Genomic DNA, 19,860 nt, shown 5'->3' on the forward strand with positions numbered 1-19,860 from the left:
ACTGACAAACCAAACTGACAGTCAACTGACAAACCAAACTAAGTGACAGTCAACTGACAAACCAGGCCGTGACAGTCCACTGACAAACCAGGCCGTGACAGTCCACTGACAAACCAGGCCGTGACAGTCCACTGACAAACCAGGCCGTGACAGTCCACTGACAAACCAGGCCGTGACAGTCCACTGACAAACCAGGCCGTGACAGTCCACTGACAAACCAACATACTATCATGATTCCCTCCATGTAAATGTGTTCTAATAAAGTTGTCCTGTCCTTTCTTTCCTTAGCCTCTGTTTTGAACGTCGAGGCAGAGGAGAAAGGTGAGAAATGTCTCCTGGTGAAAGTGCGCATCCTTGTCGTGTGTGTGTGTATGGGTGTGTGATGATCAGCCCATGTCCTCCATCACTTGATCTAAAGCTATTATGAATAACAAGACACTGACAGTGACTTACGGTGTATGAGAATCAGTATTTATTGGCCCTTTTTCAGGACCCTGTCTCTCAAAGATCTTCATTGTAAAGGGTTAAACACTGTTTGCCATGCTTGTTCAATGAACCATAGACAATTAATGAACATGCACCTGTGGAGCGGTCGTTAAGACACTAACAGCTCACAGACGGTAGGCCATTAAGGTCACAGTTATGAAAACTTAGGACAGTAAAAAGGCCTTTCTACTGACTCTGGAAAAACACCAAAAGAAAGATGCCCAGGGTCCCTGCTCATCTGCGTGAACGTGCCTTAGGCATGCTGCAAGGAGGCATGAGGACCGCAGATGTGGCCAGGGCAATAAATTGCAATGTCCGTACTGCCTAAGACAGCGCTACAGGGAGACAGGACGGACAGCTGATCGTCCTCGCAGTGGCAGACCATGTGTAACAGCACCTGCACAGGATTGGTACATCCGAACATCACACCTGCGGGGCAGGTGCAGAATGGCAAAAACAACTGCACGAGTTACACCAGGAACGCACAATCCCTCCATCAGTGCTCAGACTGTCCGCAATAGGCTGAGAGAGGCTGGACTGAGGGCTTGTAGGCCTGTTGTAAGGCAGGTCCTCACCAGACATCACCGGCAGCAACGTCGTCTATGGGCACAAACCCACCGTCCCTGGACCAGACAGGAATGGCAAAAAGTGCTCTTCAATGATGAGTCGCAGTTTTGTCTCACCGGGGGTGATGGTCGGATTCGCGTTTATCTTCGAAGGAATGAACGTTACACAGAGGCCTGTACTCTGGAGCGGGATCGATTTGAAGGTGGAGGGTCCGTCATGGTCTGGGGCGGTGTGTCACAGCATCATTGGACTGAGCTTGTTGTCATTACTGGCAATCTCAACGCTGTGCGTTACAGGGAAGACATCCTCCTCCCTCATGTGGTACTGCAGGCATATCCTGACATGACCCTCCAGCATGACAATGCCACCAGCCATACTGCTCGTTCTGTGCGTGATTTCCTGCAAGACAGGAATGTCAGTGTTCTGAGCCCACAGCTCAATCCCATTGAGTACGTCTGGGACCTGTTGGATCGAAGGGTGAGGGCTAGGGCCATTCCACCCAGAAATGTCCGGGAACTTGCAGGTGCCTTGGTGGAAGAGTGGGGTAACATCTCACAGCAAGAACTGGCAAATCTGGTGCAGTCCATGAGGAGGAGATGCACTGCAGTACTTAATGCAGCTGGTGGCCACACCAGAACTGTTACTTTTGATTTTGACCCCCTCCCCTTTGTTCAGGGACACATTATTCAATTTTTGTTTGTCACGTCTGTGGAACTTGTTCAGTTTATGTCTCAGTTGTTGAGTCTTGTCATGTTCATACAATATTTACACATGTTAAGTTTGCTGAAAATTAACACAGTTGACAGTGAGAGGACTTATTTTTTTGCTGAGTTTATATCCTAAGGAGTTTGAGTTTGGAGCGTCGGCAATTGGTTTGGCACCGAAACCTATTGTTGTGCGTCTCCCGGTAAAATTGTTCTCTTTCTTATCATGTATGTAACAATCAGAAGTTACCTCTGTAACGTGATCACGTTTAGCATGTGAAACATTAAGGTGAATCTTCAAAAATGTAAGTGATTACCTTGTTGTCCTCTGATGAAAGAGGGTTCTGTTCCAGCGCAACGTTTTTCATTGGCAGTAATGTGGTAGTAGCTTATCCGTTAAAATTATATTATTTATGCTCAGGCAATGATTAGAACCTTTATTGATGTGTCTGCTTAAGGTTATTCATGTTTATCATCTGAGGGTGTGCATATTGAAATACAAGTATCCTGATGTGAAACTGGTTCTCATTGGCTGTTGCATTTGTATTTAAGCACCTGCCACTTCCTTGTTTGTCGAACAGGACAGGGAACAGGTTTGCATGCTGCTGGGTTTTAAAGTTTTGTTCCAGTTTTTCTTCTTTCTGTTAACACTTGTACGCCGGCTATTATTATATTCACTTGCAAATAAAAAGCCTACTCTGGGCAAGAACAATCAGTTCTGACTTGTTCCCTCCTCAGTGTAAAATCATACCGCTGGGTCTTTCTCACAGGGTGTCTAAATGTGTGTTCCCTTCTCTCTCCAGTGAGTTTCTACTCGTCCATCTTCGGCTCCCTGCAGCTGCTGTGTCTGGTCACCTGTCCTCTGATTGGCTACATTATGGACTGGAGGATGAAGGACTGTGTGGACGAGACCAGAAAAGACACAGAGAAGAGGTGTGAGAAAGAGAGAGGGGGAAGCTGAATGGAAGTAAGAGGTAGATAGATAGATGTCTTATCTCATTGTCCCCTGTCCAATCCCACTCAGACCAGCAGACGGGCTGACGAGAGACAAAAAGATACAGAAAATCACTAATGCCATGAGAGCCTTCATCTTCACCAATCTGCTACTGCTGGTGTTCGGAGTGTGCTGTCTGATAGACAACCTGCGGCTCCAGGTACACACACGTTTTTCTCGTTCATTCGTTACCAAACACACACAAATGCACACACTACCCCACCTCCAAATGTCAACACACTCCTTCCCTCTTCCTCTCTCTGTAGATCCTGACCTTCATCCTCCACACCATTGTCAGAGGGTTCATCCACTCCTGTTGTGGAGGCCTGTATGCTGCTGTGTAAGTACTCAACTTCGTCATCACCTTTACATACAGAAATTGACTTGAGAAATAATTGCCCATTCTCTCTCAGATACCCCTCTAACCACTTTGGAACTCTGATTGGGCTGCAGTCGATGATCAGTGCTGTGATCGCCCTGCTGCAGCAACCCCTCTTCATCGTCATGGTGGGATCCCTGCACGGAGATCCCTACTGGGTGAGAGACACACGCTCAGTTTTCCAGTGCAGGTACCCATACTGTACAAGACTTTGTAACCCCTCACTTGTCTAACTTCCCATATCTCTGTCCCTTTATCAGATCAACCTGGGAATGATCCTCTTCTCATTGGCTGGCTTCTTGTTGCCTGGATACCTTTTCTACCATCGCAGACACCTGATCCAGGAGAAGGCGGCTCAGGACAAGAATGCCACTGGCCAGGAGAGAGAGGCTCTCAACCACTCAGAGATCAATGGCCTCAAACACCATAGCAATGGTCACAGCATCCAGTAAGCGTAGGAAGTGGTTCTGGAGCAATGCTAAGGATTTTGGGAACTGTAGGATTATTTGTATCAATGTTCATATTATCCACCCAATCACTAACCAAAATATCGTCAAGTAAATGTAATTTTTTTGAATTGTTAGCTTTATTGCTGTTTTTGTTGCCTCATGGCTTTATTCAATCTGTATCGTGGAAGTTCAACGCTAAAGCCCAAATGAAATTTAAAGGCAATGTTCCCATGTTGGCGGAGACTGCATTGACGGTAAACGCTGCGTATGTCGGCTCAATCGGAAATGACCATGACTTTTCTAGTGCTTCAGCGGTGCAGATTGACTAGAGCCCTAAACCATAGAACTTCCAACCATGATCCACTAACATGTCAGGACTTGAAGTCAAATACTAGTCAATGGAGTTGCTTGAATTGGAATGTCTTGATAAGTTATCAGAATTTTGTTGTTGTTGATGTATTTGCTGTGTGGCTAGTCCAAGACTTCTATGGTACTTGAAAGACCCTTCAGGGGCATGTTACTCCTTTAATATATTTCTCAATCCATGTTGACAAAGAACACACGACACCAAAGAATGATATTCAGATATGAATTGTGCAGCTTGTACTGAAACAAAACAACGATAGTGTTTCTGTTTCGGTTAATCAAATATGCTGAGTGTCACAGACGAAGGATGTATCAAAATGACATGTAAGAAAATGTGAATAGCATAGTTAAGGTTGTACTATGAGGCTTGGGTGAAATCAGACACCCAGTCAGGAAGAATGCTACAGTTTGTTATCCCAAATATTATGCCATTGCTTTTTGTATTGCAATCATATTTTTCTTAGCGCATAAACTAACATGCATACAGACACATACATGTGCTGGCTCTTGCGCTCACTCGTTCACAGACAGACTGACTGTAGAGACACTAACTACCTCTTCTATTCCCCAACCGTCTCTCTACAACCAAGACCCATTTGTGTGCCTGTGTGAGTGTACCGTGTGTGTAGATTTGTCTTTTCATTGGTCAATGTATCACTCATTAGCCATGGAATAGGTAGAGGTTTTATTTTTGGTATGATAAGTTTTATTTTTCAAACAATATAAACATATACAGGCAAAAGACAACGTAGATTCTATGCCTAGATTGTTCAAAGATTAACGAAGTGGAGTCAAATTGGTCATACTCCACTGTACTCGCATTTCAAGATTATGTTTTAAAACATGAAAACAGTGTGACACTTGACACCCAAAGCTGAGACTGATTTTGAAAAGTAGACAGATGCAATGGTAATGTATCCAATGTGTCAAATACTTTTACAGCTTTGTGACCAGGAATTAACTTGTGTGTAAAACAATATGCATGTACTGTCTGTTTGTACCTTTTATATGCAGACATGTTAAAAAGGGGATTGTTGTTATTACCCAATGTTTTCATTGTAATGCCATGATTATAACTGCTATTCTGATTATGTATGCTTTCTGTGTTCTCTACCCGGTTAGTGTAGAGTATACAAAACATTAAGAACACTTTCCATGACGGTGTCCAGGTGAAAGCTATGTCACCTGTTAAATCCACTTCAGTCAGTGTAGATGAAGGGGAGGAGAAGTAAAATAAGTATTTTTGTGCCTTGAGACAAAGATTGTGTGTGCCATTGAGGGTGAATGCGCAAGCAAAGATATTTAAGTGCCTTTGAACGGGTTATGGTAATAGGTGCCAGGCGCACCGGTTTGTGTAAAGAAGGTTAACACTGCAGGGTTTCACGCTCAACAGTTTCCCGTGTGAATTAAGAATGGTCCACCACCCAAAGGACATCCAACCAACTTAACACAATTGTGGGAAGCATTGAAGTCAACAACGGGCCATTATCCCTGTGGAATGCTTGCGAATTGAGCCTGTTCTGAGGACAAAAGGGGGCCGTGCAACTCACTCTAAGGAAGGTGTTCCTAATGTTTTGTACACTCCATGTAAGTAGAGCGAAGGTTTTTTTTCTCATGCAAATGTGTAATGGTGTAATGCTCCACATAGAGATGTGTAACAACACTGTCTAATGTTAAAAGACAGGTTCTCAATATAAATAGTCTTGAGGCTTTTGTATTATGCATCTGTTAATGTCAATCATTACCATATAGTGACAAAGGGGGGATTGAAATATGTTGTTTTTGTACCTGCCATAGAATTGAATGTAAAACCACAGCGACAGACAGTACCAAACTTCACCTGGGAAACCAACGCCATGTCGAGGGTGGCTACAACATAGAAAAAGAATGTGTGAGGTTTTCTACTTCTATGGGCTGCAAAGCCATGTTTTTTTTTCTTAAGTGTACAGCACTTTTCCTCAGGGGCATGTAGCTGAAATCATAACGATGAAATGTATTGTATCCCCTCCCCATCACGCTCTTTCTATAGCTTTGTTGTGTCAGAAGTGATATGCAATTTTTTTCTGCCATCTCTCATCTGGGGACTAAGTCTCATCAAATAAATAAACAAATATGTAGGAAACTATCCTGTGACTGTGTTTGCCCGTTGATATTCCTGACAGTCTAACAAATGAGTACTTGGCAGAATATTCGTGAATAAATTAAAATGTTGAATTGATGTTTTCAGATTGCAAACACATGGCGCTGCATTTTCCTGACCACAACTTCGTTAGTCACACTTTAGCTGGATGAGAGACCATATGCCCAAGACTGAATCAGCATGTCACTCAAGACAACCTTTCAGGCATAGGGGAGAAGACCATACAACAGAAAGAGGAGCAACGCAGCACGGACAATAATAAAAGTTTATTGGAATATAATTTGTAGTCAGAGAATATCCCAAACAAATGAAAAAGGGACACTCATCATATACAGTGCCTTCGGAAAGTATTCAGACCCCTTGAGTTTTTCCACATTAAGTTGCGTTACAGCCTTAATCTAAAATGGATTAAATCAAATAAAAAAATCCTCAGCAATCTACACACAATACCCTATAATGACGTGAAAACAGGTTTTTAGATATGTTTGCAAATGTATTTAAAACAAATACCTTATGCAAGTAAGTATTCAGAACCTATGCTATGAGACTCGAAATTGAGCTCAGGTGCATCCTGTTTCCATTGATCATCCTTGAGCTGTTTCTACGACTTGACTGGAGTCCACCTGTGGTAAATTCAGTTGATTGGACATGATTTGGAAAGGCAAACACCTGTCTATATAAAGGTCCCACAGTTGACAGTGCATGTCAGAGCAAAAACCAAGCCATGAGATCTAATGAATTGTCAGTAGAGCTCCGAGACAGGATTGTGTCGAGGCATAGAGCGGCAGGGTAGCCTAGTGGTTAGAGGGTTGGACTAGTAACCGGAAGGTTGCAAGTTCAAACCACCGAGCTGACAAGGTACAAATCTGTCGTTCTGCCCCTGTTCCTAGGCCGTCATTGAAAATAAGAATTTGTTCTTAACTTGCCTAGTAAAATAAAAATAAAAAATTAAATAGATCAGGGAGGTGACCAAGATGGACCAAGGTGACCCGATGGTCACTCTGACAGCTCTAGAGTTCCTCTGCACTCCACCAACCAGGCCTTTATGGTAGTGACCAGATGGAAGCCACTCCTCAGTAAAAGGCACAATGACAGCCAGCTTGGAGTTTGTCAAACGGCAACTAAAGGTGACTCAGACCATGAAAAACAACATTCTCTGGTCTGATGAAACCACAAATGAACTCTTTTGGCCTGAATGCCAAGTGTCTCGTCTGGAGGAAACTTGGCAGCATCATGCTGTGGGGTTGTTTTTCAGCGGCAGGGACTGGGAGACTATTCAGAATCGAGGCAAAGATGAACGGAGCAAATACAGAGAGATCCTTGATGAAAACCTGCTCCACATCACTCAGGTACTCAGACTGGAGGCAAATGTTCACCTTCCAACAGGACAACGATCCTAAGCACACAGCCAAGACAACGCAGGAGTGGCATCGGTCCAAATCTCTGAGTGGCCCAGCCAGAACCCGGACTTGAACCTGATCGACCATCTTTGGAGAGACCTGAAAATTGCAATGCAGCAAAGCCCCCCATCCAACCTGACTGAGCTTAAGAGGATCTGCAGAGAACAATGGGAGAAACTCCCCAAATACAGGGATGCCAAGCTTGTAGCGTCATACCCAAGAAGAGTCAATGCTGTAATCGCTGCCAAAGGTGCATCAACAAAGTATTGAGTAAATTGTCTGAATACTTATGTAAATGTTATATTCCCGTTCATTTTGTATACAGTAATCAAATATATTTATATAATATATCTGCTGCAGAAGATAAGTTCATTAGAGTTTCCAGTCTCAGAAAATGCAGCCCAAATAAGAGTTCAAGTAACAGACATCACAAAATCAACTATTCAGAGGAGACTGTGCGAATCAGGCCTTTATGGTCGAATTGCTGCAAAGAAACCAATATTAAAAAAGGACACCAATAAGAAGAGACTTGCTTGGGCCAAGAAACACAAACAATGGACATTAGACCTGTGAAAAGCTGTCCTTTAGTCTGATGAGTGTAAATTTGAGATTTTTGGTTCTAACCGCTGTGTCTTCGTGAGATGCAGTAGGTGAACGAATGATCTCTGCATGCGTGGTTCCCACATGAAGCATGGAGGAGGTGGTGTGATGGTGCTTTTCTGGTGACACTGTCTGTGATATATTTACAATTCAAGGCACACTTAACCAGCAAGGCTACCACAGCATTCTGCAGCGATACGCCATCCCATCTGGTTTACGCTTTGTGGGACTATCATTTATTTTTCAACAGGACAATTACCCAAAACACAGGCTGCATAAGGCTGTATTAGGGCTATTTGACCAAAAAGGAGTGATGGAGTGTTGCATCAGATGACCTGGCCTCAACAATCACTCAATCTTAACTCAATTGAGATGGTTTGGGATGAGCTGGACCACAGAGTGAAGGAAAAGCAGCCAACTAGAGCTCAGCATATAAATTAACTCCTTCAAGACGGTTGGAAAAGCATTCCAGGTGAAGCTGGTTGAGAGAATGTCAAGAGTGTACAAAGCTGTCATCAAGGCAAAGGGTGGCTACTTCGAAAAATATCAAATACAAAATGTAGTAACACTTTTTTGGATACTAATTATTCATGTGTGTTATTTCATAGTTTTGATGTCATCACCATTATTCTACAATGTAGAAAACAGTAAAAATAAAGAAAAACTCTTGAATGAGTAGGTGTCCAAACTAGTGGTCGACCGATTAATCGGAATGGCCGATTACAAGTTTTCATAACAAATGGAAATCGGTATTTTTGTACACCAATTTGGCGGATTACATTTTTTAATTTTTTTTTACAATTTTTTTAACACCTTTATTTAACTAGACAAGTCGGTTAATAACGCATTTTTATTTTCAATGACGGCCTAGGAACGGTGGGTTAACTGCCTTGTTCAGGGGCAGAACGACTGTTTTTTGCCTTGTCAGCTCGAGGATTCAATCTTGCAACCTTACGGTTAACTAGTCCAACGCTCTAACCACCTGCCTCTCATTGCACTCCACGAGGAGCCTGCCTGTTACGCGAATGCAGTAAGAAGCCAAGGTAAGTTGCTAGCTAGCATTAAACTCACCTTATAAAAATCAATCAATCATAATTACTAGTTAACTACACATGGTTGATGATATTACTAGTTTATCTAGCGTGTCCTGTGTTGCATATAATCGATGCGGTGCGTATTCGCGAAAAAGGACTGTCGTTGCTCCAACGTTTACCTAACCATAAACATCAATGCCTTTCTTAAAATCAATACACAAGTATATATTTTTAAACCTGCATATTTAGTCAATATTGCCTGCTAACATGAATTTCTTCGTCACTTCTCTTGCAACAGAGTCAGGGTATATGCAGGAGTTTGGGCCGCCTGGCTCGTTGCGAACTGTGTGAAGACTATTTCTTCCTAACAAAGACAGCCAACTTCGCCAAACGGGGGATGATTTAACAAAAGCGCATTTGCGGAAAAATGTTTGAGATGATAGTTTCTGGATTCGACCATATTAATGACCTAAGGCTCGTATTTCTGTGTGTTATTATGTTATAAATAAGTCTGATGTGATAGAGCAGTCTGACTGAGCGATGGTAGGCACCAGCAGGCTCGTAAGCATTCATTCAAACAGCAATTTCATGCGTTTTGCCAGCAGCTCTTTGCAATGCTTCAAGCATTGCGCTGTTTATGACTTCAAGCCTATCAACTCCCGAGATTTGGCTGGTGTAACCGATGTGAAATGGCTAGCTAGTTAGCGGGGTGCGCGCTAATAGCGTTTCAAACATCACTCGCTCTGAGACTTGGAGTAGTTGTTCCCCTTGCTCTGCATGGGTAACGCTGCTTCGAGGGTGGCTGTTGTTGATGTGTTCCTAGTTCGAGCCCAGGTAGGAGCGAGGAGAGGGACAGAAGCTATACTGTTACACTGGCAATACTAAAGTGCCTATAAGAACATCCAATAGTCAAAAGGTATATGAAATACAAATCGTATAGAGAGGCTAAATATTATTTGAGGCTAAATTGATTTTATTGATGTACTATATTAAGTTAAAATAAGTGTTCATTCAGTATTGTTGTAATTGTCATTATTACAAATAAATAAATTAAAAATGTAAAATTGGCCGATTAATCGCTATAGTTTTTTTTTTTGGTCCTCCAATAAATCGGTATCAGCGTTGAAAAATCATAAATCGGTCGACCTCTAGTCCAAACTTTTGACTGGTACTGTAAATGATCAAAAATGTCTAAAAACCTTGTTTTTGCTTTGTCATTATGGGGTATTGTGTGTAGATTGATGAGGGAAAAAAACAATTGAATCACTTTTAGAATAAGACAAAATGTGGAAAAGGTCAAGGGGTTTGAATACTTTCCAAAGGCACTGTACTCAGTCAGAACATCAGTGACCTTCTGTCTGTCATACTGTAACAACATTACTCTACCATGCTCACATCCAATCTGCCACCCACACACTTTCTCACAAACTCACATACTGTACAAACAGACATTTACGTATCCCTCTCTCACAAATGCATAATCTCTCGTATCTGCATACATTCTCACAAACAGTTCCTGATTCTCTTCAAACACACTCACACGCTGCTCCTCACACACACACCGTGTCTGTCTGGTCTATCGGAGGCTGTTGCTGTTGGGCTGAGAGCCAGCCAAGCCAGGGTGGTCCGGACTGTGGCGGTTCTGCAAGAAGAGGCACAAACACTATAGAAAAAGTCCCAACCCATAGCCATTGGCCTCAGCTCTAAATCAATCCCCTCCCTCCTAACCCCTAGGCCTCCTATATCCAAATGTCAGTGAAAGAGGTAGATAGTGGGTCAGGACAGTAAGTCTTACCTTCTTCTTTTTCTTGTCCTTCTTTTTCTTCTTGCGATCGGGGTCGTCATCCCTCTTTTTCTTCTTCTTCTTGGGGTCAGAGTCTGACGGGGTTTCTGTAAAAACACAAGGAAGGGTTTCAAAGGATGTGGGATGGTGTCAGTACCTCTGTGTGTGTGTGTGTTACCTTGCGGTATGGGATCTTGTGGTCGGTGGTGTTTGTGCTTGTTTTTGCTCTTCTTCTTTGGGGGCTGTATGTGCATCAGTCTGTACTGCTCTGGTAGCTGGAACACAAACACAGAGTTTATACCATCTTCACATCTTCGTTAGCAGTACAGAAATTATACAGTCAAATGTTGATTAATAAAGTTCCCTAGAATGTGTGAGCTGTGTTGGGTAGGTTACTTTCTAAACATAATCCATTCCAGTTAAATGCACAAATTTGTAATCAGTAATGGAACTGTTCATTCCCTAAACTCAATAATGTAATCAGATTACTTTAAGTTACTTTTGGATTACTTTCCCCTTAAATTAAGACGTATTAGAAGAAGACAAAAAGGATCCATCAAACGCATTTCGTGTTTCACCATTGTGGTATCTGACTTGTGGCCAGACTCAGGTGGAACAAACTTAAACCTGTGTCTTTTTTCAATGCTGAATTGAATATCTCTGAGAAAACAGGAAGGTGTGAATTTATTTTTTCGCAAACATTCTTTCTGAATTTAAAAGTAGTCCAAGAAGTAATCTAGTTTTTCAAAAGTATCTATAATATATATATATACACATTTTTTTTTAAATAGTCTGGTAAAGTAACAGATTACCTGTAATCAGATTACCTGTAATCAGTTACTCTCCGTGTGTGTGTGTGCGTGTGTGCATGCTTGTGTGTGTGTTTACAGGTCCGGTGTGTAGTCTGAAGCCGGTGAGGCTGGCTCCGGTCAGAGGGCTGAAGGAGTTGCCACACACTGGAGGCTTCTCTATCAGAGAACGCAATGAACTGCCATCCTGGGTGCCAGGACAGTCTATCATACCTAGAGAAAAAACCAAAGTTATATTTTCACAGACTGGATAGGTGCAGTGAAATGGGAGTCAGCTGTAGTAGTACGGCCTCCCTTGAGCAAATTAGGATTAAGTGACTTCTTCAAGGGCACATTAAACACCATGTCTCCTCGGGTATTTGAACCAGTGACCTTTCAGTTACTGGCCCAATGCTCTAACCACTAGGCTACCTGCTGCACAGAAGAGAAGTGAAAATGGAGACACTGATTACATAGAGACAGAGGAGAGATGGAGAAGAGGCAAGTGTGTGAGGTATGGGAATACTCAGTGTGATGGGTCCACAGAAAATAACTGACACGCACAGACAAAAACACCCACAAAGTAAACAGCGCAACTGTGCTGTGTGTGTAGTTCACCTGGTAACTCTGGCAGGAAGTTGCTGAGCTTCTCCTTAACCTTCTTGCCACAGAACTTGTTGTAGGCGTGTTCCAGGTTGTAATGGGTGATTAGGTTGGTGTTGCCCGTCAGCTCATTGCCCACTGTGGGGCAAACACAAAGGATAAGACACTGTCAATACAGTAACAAGATCCATACAGACGTCAATGTCCCATTCAACGGTCCAGAGTGAGTAACTTGTTATGGCTAATGTAGAAACTAGGAAGTGCACCTAAAAATTGATAAAGCAAAGATAACACTATCTGCTAGAGAAATTAGATTACATTCCATACTGACCACGGCACACACTTGGGCTAGGCCTACAGAATGCACCATCAATTAATATACTACCCACTGGGCTAACTAGTCAGTAACCAGCTTGCTCTAGAGCAGGGTTTCCCCAAACTCGGTCCTGGGTCACCCCTTGGGTGCACGTTTTAGTTTTTGCCTGAGCACTACACAGCTGATTCAAAGAATCAAAGTTTGATGAGTTTGTTATTTGAATCAGCTGTGTAGTGCTAAGGCAAAAACCAAAACGTGTACCCAGGACCGAGAATGGAAAACCCTGCTCAAGAGAACCCAACGGAGTAAACGGTTTACAGCCGGTCCCCCTTTACAGGTCATTACAGTCTATTGAATGGACTAGTAACTAGCTACCACACATGTTAGTTAATATTAGAAAATAACATGAGGTAGCAAATAATAATATTCCACTCAAGTATGAATAAACATATTACGTACTGCCTACACTGAAATGTTAACTTTACCTGGTAGCTCTCGCAGTAAATAAAAAGGTTCGTTCATTGCTCCCGGCTTCCGTAGAGCAGGCCCCTCATCCCCGTGCTGAGGTGGCATCTGAGCCGCCATTGTGACTTGATTTGGCGGCAGAGGCGGTGGTGGTTTTCCCGGTCCGAATCCCAAAGACGATGATCCGGGTGGTCCCTGAGCTTCATTTTGCCCATACAGATTTGAAAACATTTCCGTCATGTCTATTGCGAGTATCTAATATATATATTTTTTAAAGACATCGATTTCCTCCCCTATACTTTTAATTTTGTACACATTGAGCCACGATTGTCTGACAACAACTTGTCTCGACTTCTTTGTGGCATTGTCGGCGTAGTACCGTAACACCAGCAATATATTTGCCGGTTAAATTGTATTAAATTGTATTGCCAATGGCCCCAATTGCCCCGATATGAAAGTGTTCGTTTCAAAAGTTAATCTTGTATATTTGAATGATGTACTGTAGCTACTAAATGAAAGCAATGCGTTTGTGTTGCGTTTTTTTATTTTGAGTTTATTTAATAACAAAAAGCGCATTGGAATAAAATAACTGGTATACTCCTTACAAAAATGCACAGTTTACACATGTCAGGGTTAGAGTTATGATTCAAATTGGTCAAATGCATTCTGCTTTAGAACAGGTCATTCATTACTCAGGGTTAAACATCAAAGGTCGCAGGAGGGCAGAGGGAGGAAGAGAGCGCTTGGAACTCGGCAAAAGCTGTCTGTGCAGGTGCCTAGAGATGCAGGTAGAAAGAAAGAAACAATGAAAACATAATACTGCTAAACCAAAGCCAAAACGGACTGACTCATTCCATATACAGGTTAGAGGACTTGTGCAGCTCTGTGCCCCCCAATGCAGTGATTCTCCATCTTGCTCACCTTCCACTCGTCCACAGCTGTTGCGATGCGTTGTTCGGTCTGAGCGATGCCCTCCCTGCCTGCCTGCACCCTCTGAGCCAGCACAGCATTCTCCTGCAGAATCTTCTTCAGCTCCCTCCCCAGGTAAGCCTTCTGCTTCAGGTAGTATGGTGTCACAAAACTACACAGGTCCTGCTCAGGCACTCCACTGGGACGCCTGGGGGACATGAAGAGAGGTAGGGTAAACAGAAGTGGCCCTGGACACTGATCTAAGGTCAGATCTTACAAGGTGAACACACATAAATGGATGTAATGGCATACAGGACAATCCAAGATGGAGGAAGACACTAGGCACAGCAGCATACAGACACAAACAAAGAGACCAACATCCTCTTTGATGCTGACAGTGACTAACCATGCAGGGTCTTGGCTGTTCTTAGCAGCTTCTTCCAGTTTGTTCAGCTCATCCAGTTTGCACTGTAGCTCCCCCTCTTCGATCAGTTTATTGATGTCATCCTGTATAAGTGCCACACACACAGTCAAAATTCTAACATTCCCTCATATGAAGTGGACTTAAGGGATGGCGACCAACCTGTATAGTCCTCTGTAGATCTTCTATGAACTGCTTGTGGATGTTCTCTGTCACCTGTGGGTTCTTCTTGTAGAACGGATGGAACGATTGGGCAAATCTGTGAAAACTGACGACAGGTTCAGACAGATTTAGCTGTCTAGTATCCCAAGGGTGCAACATTGTTCAGCTCAAAGTAATATATAGCCAAATGTATCATTCACGAACTACTTACCTTGCATCGGATATAAACTTCTGTAGGCTCTTCTCCATTACTTTGTTGAACAGCAATAGCCTGTTCCTCCGGGGCTCGGCTCCGTCTGACCGGCGAGAATCATTTCCATGACCCGACGACAGAGACGAAACATCTCCTGTTGCATTATTAGACTGATCCTCCACATTATCTCCTGAACTTTTAGCACCTTTGTGACGAATTTCCTCCTGAGCTGTTTCACCAGTTTCTTCCATGTTCAACTTTTTTTTTTTTTTTTTTTTTACGGTACCCGCCAAAGCGCTAGAAACCTACAAAAAACGCCCATCTACGGAACGCCAACATGTACAAAAAGTTACTGTATCATTGTACGCACGCGCAGATAGGTAATCTATGTTACGTACATTCACTTTGAGCAGTCTTTGGTCTTTGGAGATTTTGCTGCATCAACTGTCATTTTCCTCAAACTCCTTTCTTTCTCTTCTCCATGTTGCATGCTGCGCGAACATGGGGTTGATCACCGGTTATTGCTTTCTTTTACCACTTACCTCAAATATACAAATGGCTCTTCAAGCCTTATTACATATTGTCTACATTGATGTCCACTGCATTCCTCATACTTAGGAAGTGTCCGGGACTTTGCGAAAACCTGAATACTGAACGGGAGGACCGGAACCGATGCGACTTTGACTTGGTCAGTATCAGGGTAGCGTGGCAGCGCTGTTGCGCTAAATCTTCTGGGTTGTGGTGTTACTGTAAATATTTATTTTACAATACTTTGTATGTAATATTGTGGGGCCTTACAGAGAGAAGTGGATATTCTTATGTTTCTCTGTGCGATTGTCATGATGAAGAACAGGAGAGACAGTACATTCTGAATGAATGACACCAGTTTGGCCAGGTGGCAGGTGTGAGCCGATTGTTGTCACTGAAAATCTCTCATATGTTTACAGTATAAACAGTAAACATCAGAACACACACATGCACAGGCAACTTGCCCGACAAACCCTCACATACCATAAACCACTTAAGGAGATGTTGATCTGCTGAGGATGGGTTTGCTCTTGACAATCTGTTTGTTTTGGCACTGCTTATTTCGTTCACTCGTCCTAACCCCCCTACCCTCTTTTCTATCCATTGAGTTGTATTATTCCTCTCTCTACTCCACCCCCTTATCTCTCTGTCATGAACCCTAACCTTTATCCTATTCTCCAGTCACCATAGAGCAGCATGCAGGGAACCTGTTTATGTTCAGTAAGGTGGCCAACGTTATCCTCTTCTTCAGGCTGGACATCAGACTGGGCTTCCTCTACTTCTTACTGTGCATTGGTGAGCTGACATACTGTCATACTACCCTTAATGTCACTGCTATCAGTTTATTATGCATTATAACTGGTGCCCAGAGGAAGTTGTTGTACTCCTTGTTAAGACAAGACAATGCATGCTTCAGTGTTTCAGTTGGACTTTGACTTTGTTAGTCGAAACCAACTAGTCTGTCTATGCTCTGTGAGTGATCTTGGCAGCATAGGTTAGGAGTTAGAGCTAATACCAAACAATACTGAACAAAAATAGAAATTTAACATGAAACAATTTCAGTCAATTTAAATAAATTCATTAGGCCCTAATCTATGGATTTCACATGACTGGACAGGGGTGCAGCTATGGGTGGGCCTTGGAGGGCATAGGCTCACCCACTTGGCAGCCAGGCTCACCCACTTGGCAGCCAGGCCCACCCACTAGGGAGCCAAGTCCAGCCAATCAGAATGAGTTTTCCCCACAAGGCTCACCCATGGTTACACGTGGTCTACGGTTATGAGGCCGGTTGGACGTACTGCCAATTCTCTAAAGAGACATTGGAGGCAGCATATGGTAGAGAAATTAATATTAAATTATTTGGCAACAGCTCTGGTGGAAAATCCTGCAGTCAGCTTGCCAATTGCACGCTCCCACAGAACTTGAGACATCTGTGGTATTGTGTTGTGTGACAAAACTGCACATTTTAAAGTGACCTTTTATTGTCCCCAGCACAAGATGCACCTATGTAATGATCATGCTGTTTAATCAGCTTCTTGATATGACACACCTGTCAGATGGAAGATTATATTGACAAAGGAGAAATGCTTACTAACAGCAATGTAAACAAATGTGGGCAAAACATTTGAGAGAAATAAGCTTTTTGTGCGTATGGAAAATTATTTCCGCTCATGAAACATGTTTACTTTACATATTGCGTTTATATTTGTGTTCAGTGTATCTATTCTACAGTATCATATACTAAAAATGTTGCTGTTTCCTATCCTATCCCAGCGTTCTTCATGACCTGCAAACCACCACTCTACATGGGCCCAGAGTACATCAAGTACTTCAGTGAAAAGACCATAGATGTAAGTGTGGTAATCCAAGCCTTGAGACGTGACAGCCATGAGTGTGGAGATTAGACAACATACTGTAGACTGTTGATCCTAGTTAGCTGACTGTCATTACAGTATTACTAACTGTAAGTCAGCATTAGATGTTATTTACAACATTTTAAATGTTACTAATCCATGTTCTACTGCTCTAGTAGCCCTGCCTGCCAGGCTAATGATGGTACTTTTAGTAGCAGAAGACACCCACCTGGGAACCAGACTACTATTCCAGTGATCTATTTAGATAATCTAATGTAATCTAATGTAATCTGGTCTAATCCCATTGGACAGGAGGAGTTGAATCATGATACTCGCGGGCTAAGTGTCAGTCCTTCGCCCCCGTCTTTGCTGGCCTCTTCCTCAAGTTAGTATTCTTCCTGTCTCACTTATTTGCTTCCTCCCTCTCCATCTCCTCTTGTCTGTGTACATTTACCCCCTCCTCTACTCTTATCCCAGTGAAACACAAGTCTCTAATGTTGTTGTGTTAACTAAACATGGCTGTCTCCTGTTCTCCTCGGTTTTTCAGGTATAACTGTACTGGACTGCGGTTTGGGAAGATAGATGCTGACCAGTACGGAGAGGTGGCTTAGAGGTAAGACTTTCCCTTATGGACATTGGAAGTGTCTCTGACAAACTATATTTTCACGAGAATGCTCCATTACATTTTTTTAATTTAGATTCTAAGACCCTAGACTGCATGTCAGTCTGTCTAAATTTAAGACAATAAGGAACTGCTTATTTCCACAGCCTGAATTGTATTTTTGCCGTGTGCTGACTATGTATTTTTCTACAGGTACAAGGTTAGCACCTCCTCTCTGGCCAAGCAGCTCCCTTCATTGGTGCTTTTCCAGTCAGGGTGGGAGGTCATGAGTCGTCCAATGGTGGACAATAAGTTTCGAGCTGTGTCTGGACTTTCAGCGAGGTGTGTGTTGTGGGGATCATCGGTCTGTGTGCGGGCTTGTGTGTGCGTGACTTGATGAAGTGTGGAAATGGCTTTAGGTCCCCACTCACATAACCGTGTGTCTCATTCACATCTAGGAAAACATCATATGTGACTTCAACCTGAACGAGCTCTTCGAGGCATCTAAGAAGATAAAGAAGGGTCGTGGTGTGAAAGGAGAGGAAGTTCACTGCACAGTTCACTGCTCGTCACACAATCGCTGTCAGTTATCACTGGTTGTATTACCAGACGAACAGGATTCAAGTTAATTCACGAGCTTGGGCTTGTGGAAAAGCTGCTGCACGCAAACCAAAAGGGACAGAATGAGCTACACTACATGGCCAAAAGTATGTGGACACCCGCTCGTTGAAAAATCTCAATCCAAAGTCATGGGCATTAAAATTGGAGTTGGTTCCCCTTTGCTGCTATCAAATCAAATGTTATTTGTCACATGCACCGAATACAACTGGTGTAGACCTTACAGTGAAATGCTTACTTACAAGCCCTTAACCAACAAGAAGTTAAGGAAAAACCTTAAGTAAAAAAAAAAGTATAAATAACACAATTAAAACAGCAGCAGTAAAATAGCAATAGCGAGGCTATATACAGGGTGTACCAGTACAGAGTCAATGTGTGGGGGCACAGGTTAGTCGAGGTAATATGTATAGTGGCAAGAAAAAGTATGTGAACCCTTTGGAATTATCTGGATTTCTGCATAAATTGGTCATAACATTTGATCCGATCTTCATCTAAGTCACAACAATAGACAAACACAGTCTCTGCAGCAGCAGACGAGGGTTGACTAGGGTTATAACAGCCTCCACTACTCTGCATAGGCTTTCCACTTGATGTTGGAACGTTGCTGCGGGGAGTTCCTTCCATTCAGCCACAAGAGCATTAGTGAGGTCGGGTACTGACGTTGGGCGATTAGGCCTGGCTCGCAGTCGGTGTTCAAATTCATCCCAAAGGTGTTCGATGGGGTTGAAGTAGGGCTGGGTGATATGGCCTAAAAGTAATATCTAAATTTTTTCAGAGGTTTGGACGATTCACGATATATATATATTATATATCTCAAGTTCTTGTTTTTCTCTAAACAAATTCAAAAAGGTCCAGACATAATTCTTAATTTAAGTTTCTTAATTAAAATTAATATACAAGGCATCAAGGCCTATTTGTGCAAAACAAATGAACACACCAACACATCTATTGTTTAGGAATGTTTGACCACTAGCTGTTCAATTATTTATATTTATATATATATACACATTTTGAATGAACATTTATTAATTTAGTTAATTTGTTGTTATAATTAAAACAGCCTGTGGTTATTTGCTATTGGATTGGCAGAATGACACAACTACTAACACATTAGCCTACAGCTGGCCTGAACATAACTTTTTTGAATGCACTTTAATTATCCAATGTCACACTTACCGATGGCGAGGTGAAGCCTGTGCCCAAAGCACTGCAGGCGGGTCCAGTTGTTCAAGCGCAATGCTTTTTTCATGTTGCTCCCGATGTCAGTTGTCATGCACACCGACAGGTGTCTTTGAGACCCTGGGCTATTACTTCACCCGTATGATGATCGGGGAAGTATGGAACTCTTACCCCGCTACACTTCTCTGGCGTGGTTACAATTTGTGAAAGGTTGTGATTAGTGGATAACCTCTGTGCACGTGTTGTCACGCAATTGGGACATGATTCGACATTGGGCTGACAGAGAAGAGACAGTGAGATGCTGCATTTGTGAAACGTTACA

At 42.7% G+C, this 19,860-nt stretch overlaps 4 protein-coding genes across 7 annotated transcripts in view; 2 read left to right on the top strand and 2 right to left on the bottom strand.

Moving 5' to 3' along the window:
- slc43a1a (solute carrier family 43 member 1a) overlaps positions 1-6,070 on the top strand; it is a 45,481-nt gene extending 39,411 nt beyond the window's left edge. For all 3 annotated transcript variants that reach the window (XM_036942974.1, XM_036942975.1, XM_036942973.1), the window contains exons 10-15: positions 289-321; positions 2,561-2,690; positions 2,782-2,911; positions 3,018-3,091; positions 3,165-3,288; positions 3,391-6,070. In XM_036942974.1, the coding sequence (XP_036798869.1) occupies positions 289-321; positions 2,561-2,690; positions 2,782-2,911; positions 3,018-3,091; positions 3,165-3,288; positions 3,391-3,582 (683 nt within the window). In that variant the 3' untranslated portion in view covers positions 3,583-6,070. The remainder of the gene's footprint in view (positions 1-288; positions 322-2,560; positions 2,691-2,781; positions 2,912-3,017; positions 3,092-3,164; positions 3,289-3,390) is intronic.
- A 4,229-nt stretch (positions 6,071-10,299) lies between these two features.
- Positions 10,300-13,456, bottom strand: med19a (mediator complex subunit 19a). Of its 2 annotated transcripts, XM_021561254.2 has the most exons (6): positions 13,095-13,456; positions 12,309-12,431; positions 11,791-11,924; positions 11,081-11,177; positions 10,915-11,009; positions 10,301-10,761 (listed from the first exon to the last, which is right to left on the bottom strand). In XM_021561254.2, the coding sequence occupies exons 1-6, from the start codon at positions 13,312-13,314 to the stop codon at positions 10,696-10,698; spliced, it is 735 nt and encodes a 244-aa protein (XP_021416929.1). In that variant the 5' UTR covers positions 13,315-13,456; the 3' UTR covers positions 10,301-10,695. The 2 variants fall into 2 exon arrangements, with proteins under 2 accessions (XP_036798871.1, XP_021416929.1); XM_036942976.1 differs by having other exon boundaries at positions 10,300-10,761; positions 10,915-11,177.
- Positions 13,457-13,600: 144 nt separating this feature from the next.
- On the bottom strand, positions 13,601-15,377 carry si:dkey-6i22.5 (polyamine-modulated factor 1). The gene is made up of 5 exons (XM_021561255.2): positions 14,778-15,377; positions 14,567-14,672; positions 14,390-14,490; positions 13,996-14,191; positions 13,601-13,850 (listed from the first exon to the last, which is right to left on the bottom strand). Exons 1-5 carry the CDS (start codon positions 15,008-15,010, stop codon positions 13,773-13,775), a joined length of 714 nt encoding a protein of 237 aa, XP_021416930.2. The 5' UTR covers positions 15,011-15,377; the 3' UTR covers positions 13,601-13,772.
- tmx2a (thioredoxin-related transmembrane protein 2a) lies at positions 15,261-18,519 on the top strand. The gene is given in 8 exon segments (XM_036943624.1): positions 15,261-15,276; positions 15,969-16,082; positions 17,061-17,137; positions 17,485-17,525; positions 17,688-17,753; positions 17,955-18,064; positions 18,067-18,083; positions 18,200-18,519. Coding segments are annotated over 8 exon segments (612 nt in total). The 3' UTR covers positions 18,371-18,519.
- The last annotated feature ends 1,341 nt before the right edge of the window (positions 18,520-19,860 follow it).

This window comes from Oncorhynchus mykiss, chromosome 14 (genome assembly GCF_013265735.2).
Source record: "Oncorhynchus mykiss isolate Arlee chromosome 14, USDA_OmykA_1.1, whole genome shotgun sequence".
NCBI classification, from domain to species: Eukaryota; Metazoa; Chordata; class Actinopteri; order Salmoniformes; family Salmonidae; genus Oncorhynchus; species Oncorhynchus mykiss.